The sequence below is a fragment of the Rhipicephalus sanguineus genome, unplaced genomic scaffold (genome assembly GCF_013339695.2).
Source record: "Rhipicephalus sanguineus isolate Rsan-2018 unplaced genomic scaffold, BIME_Rsan_1.4 Seq393, whole genome shotgun sequence".
In the NCBI taxonomy this organism is placed as follows: Eukaryota; Metazoa; Arthropoda; class Arachnida; order Ixodida; family Ixodidae; genus Rhipicephalus; species Rhipicephalus sanguineus.
Window position 1 is genome coordinate 1 of NW_023615159.1, and position 9,144 is coordinate 9,144.

Here is a 9,144-nt window from a genome sequence, read left to right on the forward strand (position 1 = left end):
CCCCATATTCCCTGCGGGGCACTGGGGTTCTAGCCTGTCTGGTTTCTGTACAAAATCAAGTTTTACTACTACTACTGCTACTTTGAAGGAACATTGCAGTTTCAAGATCACGGCATTGCTTCGCCCACTCTTAATAACAACAAGACTATTCGAAGTCGATGAACAAGATATATGTGCTGTCCGAAACGGCACAATTTATCTACTTCCCCCAACTGCACTCTTTCTGGCCTTCCGAATAACCCTTGTTGCAGCATCTTTGTCCCGAAATCATCTACCCACCTGACCACCCGAATGTACATCACCCGAACAAACTATCATGCGGGATTGAGTAGAATAGGTATTCGATGTCATTCGAAAACCCGCTGTTCGCCGCTGTCAGGCAGAATGTTCAACAGTCTGGAGAAGTAGCCTATCAGAATGAGGCGGGGGTCAGCACAGAGTATTTCTTTGAACTGTCAATGTTTTACTTGAATTCTACGGCTATTGAGACTAATGGAAAATACTCTGTGCAGAAGGCCGGAATCTGTATAGGTTCGTCTGCTGCATTTGTACTTTGCGAAATTTAACTTTGATCAGCGGGCTGAGCAACTAATCTCTGGGCACGACGTCGTAAAAATTTGCCGTTATGTTGATGATTATCTATTTATAGTTCACGTGTCCGGGCACGATAAGCTTGATGGCGCAGTGAATCGCGTGCTGAAGGTGTTTCAGTCCGCTTCCGGAGGGCTCACCTTCACGCGCGAATTAGCTAGGGACGAACACTTACATAAGTCTGCCTTCAGTTGTTGGACCTAAGACTCCTTTTTGACGACAAACACATTTGTTGGTACTACAACCCGAGGAAAAAAAAAGCCCCAATTCCGTTTGAAAGTGTGCATTTAAAGCTTGTTAAGAGGGCCAACGTAACCCTAGCCTGCAAGTCCGCGACTGATAAATCCTGTGGGCATATAAAGTGGAAATCAGCTTCAATAAGAAAATTAGGCGCTTCCTTTCGGCTGGCTACCTTCCCAGTTTAATTGCAGGTGCTTGTGAAAGCCTCCTACAAAACTAAAAGGTAAGAAGCCACTAAAAAAATTTTCAGGACGACAAACTGCAGGTTATGCCTTACGTTCATCGAATTTCGCACAACGTAAAGTAAAAAAAGTGGCAGGCCGGTACGGGGTCAAGGTCGTCTTCTCGGCTTTCTGTAAACTCAGTAGAGTATTCCCTATGGTCACAGGAAAGAGTAAGAGTAGGCCCCAGTGCTCAATAAGGCACCAAACGAATTACGCCGAGTCTGTTTGTGGGGTTTCGTATTCCATTCCCCTGACGTGCGACAGTTTGTATATTTGACAGACGGGAAATTGTTTCAACGAAAGGGCGCGGGAACACAAATGACATGTAAAGAACAATGCAGGAGGCACGTTGGCTCAACATTGTAGCAGATGCAGAGGAAAAGATGAGGGCGGTAGAAACACATCGTGCAAACCAATTCTTGAAAGGACCAAGTTCTTATTTAAATCGAGGGGCCAGACTGAAAGGGAGATTGTCGAAGCCTGTCATACCATGAAAACTGGTGACAAGTGTATTAGCACGCCGTCTCTTTTGTTATTGCCCGAAGAAGTTACTTCCCTGGAGAGTGCCCTGTAAAAGCATTTTTTTCGCGGTTTTTTAATGCCTTTTGTTGCGTTGTTTGTTTGTTGTTTTTATGCAAAAACTGCGGGCGGACCACCAGTTTTCCACATGGGGTGTTAATATTTTACTTTGTCCCTTTTAATTCCGTTGTCTTCACTGTTACTTCTGGTAGTTGTTTATTATCACTGTGCCAGATCTTTAGTTTTCATGTGGTTTTATAATATATTCGTTTTGTTCAGCGATCAATCTTTTGTTTCAGTCAAACGCAGTGATCTCACTCGCAGTGAACTCACGCAGTGAACTCTCTCAAACGCAGTGATCCGTCCTGTCAAGGTGTAGCGCAGCCTTCCATTTTCTTCTAATTTTGAGGAGCCCGCCAAGACCGCACGAGGGCAGAAACATGCAGAAGCAATTATTTTGAATCGAGAAAGAGTGTGTCTGCTGTAACAAGAACCCAGAAAGTATTCAGCGCAGTGTAATGGAATGCCAGGACACTCACCCGGACGCGTAAATTTTTCAGAGGCATCAATAAAGTTATTCATACCATACCATGCTGCATTTAAAAGAGGGTGAACGTATTAACTAATCAGCAGTCGCGATAAACAAGAGGCGGCTGGATTATTTTGGAATAAAAGAGCAGAGGGAAGATATTGATAAAACCCGTGTAGTTACAACAGTACATCATAAAAGATAGTAATGGGACAGGCAATGCTAGACTACAGTAGACGCAGTGACATCATAGAGTATGACTTGATTAGGCAGGCTAGTTGACTGTATATCACCGTCACATTTAAAAGGGTCACCAATAAAGGTAATCTTTGTTAAGCTGAGCTGGTGTGGAGCTGGGTGAAAAGAGTATTCTGCAGCACTAGTGTTAGTATTCTTTCTAGAATAGCTGTCGTTCATACATGTAAGAGCCAGGTCGGACCATGCAGCAATGCAGAGGTACAAACACTGACTAACTCCACTGCGACAATAAAGTAATTTGTGCAAGTGGATGATCTACAAGCAGCCAAATCGCAGAGCAAGTCTCAAGAAAAAAAGAAACGATCGGGCGAATGCCCTCCACATTGGTGTAATAGCCCCGTGTTACGATTTTACTGCAGTGCACACTTGTCATGCGACACATTTAGGGAAGCGTAGGAGCGCCATCGGAACAACAGCGCAAGCGCTCGGTGTAGCCAGCAGTGTTTTGAAGCAGCTGTCCGGACTTGATCTTTTTATATGTCCTATGACAAGTAACAAAGATAATGTAACACCTCTTTGGAGCGTCTTGATTACTGACTTGTTGAGATAAACGCACGTGTATCACGTGCGTACCAGTAATCTGCAGTTCATTTGATTCGTACCTGTCAACCATGGCAAACATTGCTTTGTTGAGACATTGTACATCTAAGGGCGTTTTAAAGTGGCGCAGTATCCACCCACGTGACGTCATCCCCGTCACAGCTTCCGGCATTGACGCATGCGTGCTAACCTACTGTTCCGTTAACTGCGCCCCTTGGGAGTGGCACAACTTCCTGAGGTCAACTACCCGTTCGCAGGAACTGGTTACCTTATGTTTGTACATTTCCGCGATAACACTTCTACGCATGGCAGATTAGAACCACCGTGTCGCAAGCTATATCGGAAGACAGTGCAGTGACGTTGCCCTTTCTGACGGAATAGTCTCGACCCCACACGTTAAAAGTACTGGCTCTCCCCTAGTGGCAGGACACTGGGAATTGCATCGCGATCCAAAAGCTTTCTGCGGTTTTGGAAGTCTGTAAGTATTTTCTCTTTGGCTCTTTCTAAACAAAGCTGTCGCACTTGACGCGTCGGTAAGCATTTTGCTCAGGCGTCGTATTGTTGTCGATGGTAGCATAGAAGCACCAACTGTGTCTTATTTGCCGCTATTTTTCGTGCTTGTCAAACAGCCGAATTTCGAACAGCGTAGGCACTGGTCAAAGGAAAATAGCACATGCCATACGGCTCGAAAAAAATGCAACAGACACTGACTAGCATGCCTTACCCGTCAGCGTCCTGCGTGGTGCTTCTTTCTTTTTTTTTCCGCTGTGTTCGCGATCTTAGAAATTCGGTTGTTGCGGCACTGAAGATGTGGCAACCAGTCCGAATGAGCTTTTTTTGTGCTAGCTGACGCTAATCGAACACACTCAAGCCACCTTTCGTGGCTTTTTTTTTTCTGAGGTGCCTTTACCTAGATCGTCGTTTGGGAATCGATCAACTTCAGATCAATCGATAGTGTAGCCGTCACATAATAAAACAATTGCTATTGCTTTTGCATTATTAGCGCCATTTTAACCGCACTGATGACACAGCTGGCGTAAATGCGCATTCACTTGTTTAAACGGCACAGTGTAGAAAATTTTGGCGCTTACTGTATTTTTTTGTTTTGTTGTTTCAGCCAGTTATTGGAAGAATGTTTCCCGTCGCAGCACACTTGACGAGCACAAGCTGTGCGCTTCTAAGCAGGTTGTCGCAATGTGCAAAGATGTCGGGTGAGTCCGGTCAGTGTACATGCAAACACCACCGTTTCCACGTTGAAAAATACAACTTTGGCAGTAGTGGCGAAGTAAATGTAATGTTTAGAGCCACAAGTGAAGTACCATCCTACTAATATATAGCGAGCTATGTAGATCCAACACATAAATAAATTTAGGAATAATGGAAATGATATTGTTCAGAAAGAGCGCTGCAGATACTTACGATATAGCAGCGACACAAACGTAAAGTACTCGTTTAGGTCCCTACTGTCTTGCAGGAAAGCTTTGAAGAGGCTTCTGCATCGCGGGTACACGGTAAAAACTGCGCATGTTATACCACAGCCCTTTCTTACGGCCTTTGGCAAACACAAATGCAAGCACAGGTTGAAATGGGCCTCGTTGATTTCGTCTTTAAGCTCCACAGTGGCAGACGCTGCAGCAGTGCTAACTACGGATGTCAACACGATACGTTGAATCCATCCGGCAATCAAATATGTCCCGCTCAAGGTAGCAGCAACAGTGCTTAATTTTTCAACAGTAACATCCCGCCAAGAAATCGCACAGCACCAGCTGATGGCCCGATGATGCATAATCTATGCGCCATGGTGAATTTCTGTTATCATTTGCAGGGAAATGTTTCAAATCTACGAAGGTGCCGCTTATGGAACACCTAGCGGAATCGCAAGGCAGAACCATGGAAGTCAGTTCCATAAAGCCTCCCCGCTTCCGGGCCAGACAGTACGCCCACAACAACAGGCTTCAAAGAAAGGACAACAACTTCGTGCTCGACTTCTGCCAGCCGACCTTCCTGCAGGGCTGCCACGGGAAGATGCAGTTCCTCGACGTCGGCTGCGGTACCGGCGACTTCACGCGGGATTGCCTGCTGCCCCGCTGTTTGCCCTGTCGACGCATCGTGGCCACAGATTGGTCTCGAGACATGATCGAGTACGCGAAGGAGCACTCGGCCCACGTGAAGATCGACTACCAGCAGCTCGACATCTCCGCCGACATCACAGACTTTCTACGTCGCAACGGCCAGTTCCACAGGATCTACTCCTTCTACTGTCTGCAATGGGTGAAGAACCAGGACGTCGCGCTGAAGAACATCGCCAGCCTCTTGACGCCCGGAGGAGAGTGTCTGCTGCTGTTTCCAGCGTCCACTCAGGCCACCGTGTGCTGGCGACTGCTGGCCAAGATGGACCGCTGGGAAAAGTATTCGGAGGTCAGCTCGTACGTTTCTTCTCAGATATTTAGTGAGAACTTCAAGGCAGTTCATGGGGAAGCTTTGGCATCATTTAAACAGCATGTTCGTAATCTATTCACTTGTACGTGTAGATTAGTGTAGGTAATAGAGAAAAAGCTATATCTTTTATATGCGTGTGGAAATGAAGTTGTCTGTTCTTGTTGGGGTTTCACGTTCCAAAGCCACGATATGATTTTGAGGGACACCGTAGTGAAGGTATCCGTAAATTTAGACCACCTGCGGTTCTAAACGTGGCCGCCGCCACCAGGATTCGATCCCGCGACGTTCGGGTCGCACCATCTTAACACAGAACGCAATAGTTAACGTTGAAATAATTGAAAGTTTATAAAACAAACACTTTTCAGATTGCATGTGATCAGCAAAATGCATAACTGAATAAAACGCGCACTATCAGGCAAGAGCGCGACGCAATAATTTCATTGAAAGCAGTTTCGTGATGCCTTAACGTTGTAAAGCTTGCCATTATGCATAAGGCCTTCGAATGACCATTCTAACATTATATAGATGGTTTCTTACTTCTAGAAAACCCGTGAGCCTGCGTCCCCGAGAAACATCAGGTCCCGTCTACTAGCAATATTTTATGCCAATTAACTAAAAAAAGTCCGTTACATATATTTGTTCCAATGCTATGCAAGCCTGTTTATAATATCGAGTAAATTCGATGCTTATTTCTTACACGTAACACAAACTCTCGCGAAGTTGAGAATAACTGAGAAATAAAAATAATTCGGAAGAACCCAGGCCCTGTGGGAATCGGTTTCATGCGAAGCAGTCGGCGAGTAGTTATATGCTGCATTTTTGGCTTTGAGCCAAGCGTTACGTGGTGGATCGACGCGTTCTTGTAAGTGTAGTAGTTGTGTGCACATCGTGGGCTTACCAGGCACGTCGACAACACTGACGTTTAAAGGGTAACTTATGGTCTGACGTAACGTCAGCAGTCACGTTAGAGCGCATACGTCAGTATTATCGAAACGAAGTGCACTTTACGGTGCGATGATGCGAATATCATACGTAACTTTCGTTAGCGTATTCCTATGATGTCGAGCAACGCTTGAATATAGCTTGCTGAATCATAGGAATACAAATTTAATGTTCATTAGACTGTTATAAAAGCGGAGCTAACACTGGAACCACATACGTTAACCTGAAATGACGCCTGTATTGTAGGAGTACATACGTAGTGTATATTGCTTTGTTATAAAATTAGATAGCCAGCACCAAAACCACAATTGACGTTGCACCGACATTACACCTGCATAGGGTGTTTTTCCAAAGCAGTTTCTAGACTTGGCCTGGCTCTGTGGTAGAATACCTGACTGCCATGCAGAATGCTTGGGTTCGATCCTTGCTGGGATCCTAATTTTATTCTTTGCATTCGTCGGGTCAACGCTGCCGATGTCGGTTTTCCTTAACGCTCTCGCATTTAAATTACCAGTGTCTGTTGTCGCCGTTCCTGGGAAGATATTGCCAAGCCCGCTTCTTGTCAATCACCTGTGGCGCATACCCGCTTACCGTGGCCCGTGGTAAACGGATATGTGCCACACGTGTCTGGAGGAAAGTGTTTGGCGACGTACGCGAGAGGACTTTCACGTATTCATGTCATGATCAGACAATCATATTGGTCAAGCCCTCTTACTCTCCCATGCAAATTATGGAGGCGATCACGGGAGCACTCAGACGTAGGCGGCTGGATAGACAGATAGATACGTAGATAGAAACGCTCAAGGTACCTGGGGTTCGCTAAGAAATGCTTCACATTTGAAATTGTGAGAATTCGCTGGCTTCTGGTTTGACAATTCTATTTTGTGCTTCCGGCAGGTACGCGTATATGAAACGAAAGATTTGACTATATCATGTGCGTGTGGCGCATGCGCAGAGACTGCTGGCGTACATCGCTCCCTCTCAGGACATGGACAAACAAGAGCAGATCGATTACATGTGCTCTCTGCTGAAGGACGCTGGACTTCTGCCTAGCATCTTCGCAACTCCGAGAATGGCAACCTTCGACGGCTGGCGTGAGGAGGACATAATCGGTGAGTGATATTCGAAGTGCTGACGGTAACGATGGATGTAATTGGTTGTTTGTGCAACTGATATTTTGGCTAGCTTATGCGCCCAAGTTTAGGCTCCTAACATCTGAAGACGCGAAGAAAATGAATTGTGAAACTATCTGCAGTATGAAGGTACAGAGGAAGTCCGCGGAACTAATTTACATCATGAAGCATTTATTTTCGAATTGTCGATTGATTCGACCTCGCACTGCTACCAGCTAGCCAACTATTTACAGTGACCGCTCCATAAATGCGATGGTCCAAAGTTCGAACCCCGGACGGTACGAACCTTTCTTTACCTGCGGTGTTCTTTTTAGCGGCTCTCTGCTACAAGTCAGATGAAGGATTCACCTTTTCACAAATCTTCTCGGATTTGCGGATTTGTGCAGGACTGACTTGTAATAATCTACAGGGTTTTTTTTGGTTGTTAGTTCAGCGCCCTGGTCTGTCGTTATTTCACCATCCCTTATCCAGCCCTTAAACATCTTGTATAAGCGCATATGCCCACGATATACGCATAACTACTCAAAATGCACATGAAGTCGGTCAAACTCGCAACGCTTAATTCACAGCGATAAAAAAATTCGGTATAGCCCACTAATCGCCTACTGCTTCGCATGACATCGACTGTCAGAATGAGTGGGATCTGCCAAACGTTTTTCTATGGTATCGAGCGACACATTATAATCTGTTCGTGTCGTGTAGCAACCCAGGGACTATGTTCAAATATGATCGCGAAAGGCGGCAATCGCCAAATTGTTGCCTTTGGTGCGTGCTGATTGGCTATTGAGAAAAATCTGAAAAGTGATGGCGCCACCTAGTATTTCCGTCGACGTCACGGACAGCCTCTTCGACGGACAGCCTCTTCAGAGGTCCCACTGGCTCGCAAAGGAGTGGTTGCTGGGGCACGTTAGGCAAACAAAAAGGGAGGTATCACTGCAGCAACTGTCGGTCTCAGGGTTGTGCAGTTAGGAAGAAATCGAGAGCGGCATCAGCGCAAATATATGCGCCGAAGAAAGCTTCAAAACAACGCAAAACCACCCCTTGAGCGTTTTCAATGTTTCATAAGATTCGTGGCAGAACGTGCTCGCTGGCGGTTGGTGATAGCGTATAGTCGTGAGCAGTATCAGGGCGAACACTAAATTCGTGTTTCATCAACAATTACTTGCGATGTACTGATTTGAATGTGACGTAATTGAATTGCAAGATGTACGTTTTCGAGTGAGCATTTGGTGTTACAAACACTTTTGCGATTGCCACCTGCGTTTAGCCACTATGACATTTAAAAGGTAATTTCAGTGTTCCCTCTCACATTGCTCACGACTCTACGTGGCATTCTTTGATGTCTCTCTAATTGCTTGCCGCGCTGCTGAAGACGAGCCCTCTTGCCGGACAGTTGGTTTCTGCGACATGCCATGCTAGACGATTTCTTATCGCTTCGATCTTCTCCTGAACTTCTGTCTTGTTTAAATTACTTTGCATTGGTAACTCAGGCGGGCTGTTTTCGCAGGACTTCACATGAGTATCGTCCCAATCAACCAGTTAGTCTCCGACGACGAGCGGAAGCAGCTACACGATGACGTCAGAGCGATCGTCCGAAAGCTTCACGGGCCTGAGACGGACCAGTCCAGATTCCGCATGTACATCATCAAGGCCTCCAAGTCGAAGGGCTAGCATGTCAAGCGCTAGGAACCAATGTTCATGACCCGGAATGTCGCTTGGATTATGAGGA

The 9,144-nt window shown here is 45.9% G+C and overlaps 1 protein-coding gene across 1 annotated transcript; it reads left to right on the forward strand.

Annotated features, from left to right (window-relative positions):
• The first annotated feature begins 3,311 nt into the window (after positions 1 to 3,311).
• Positions 3,312 to 9,144, forward strand: LOC119377193 (juvenile hormone acid O-methyltransferase). Its single transcript, XM_049411550.1, has 5 exons — positions 3,312 to 3,379; positions 4,019 to 4,112; positions 4,727 to 5,319; positions 7,238 to 7,394; positions 8,923 to 9,144. The coding sequence occupies exons 2-5, from the start codon at positions 4,034 to 4,036 to the stop codon at positions 9,084 to 9,086; spliced, it is 993 nt and encodes a 330-aa protein (XP_049267507.1). The 5' UTR covers positions 3,312 to 3,379; positions 4,019 to 4,033; the 3' UTR covers positions 9,087 to 9,144.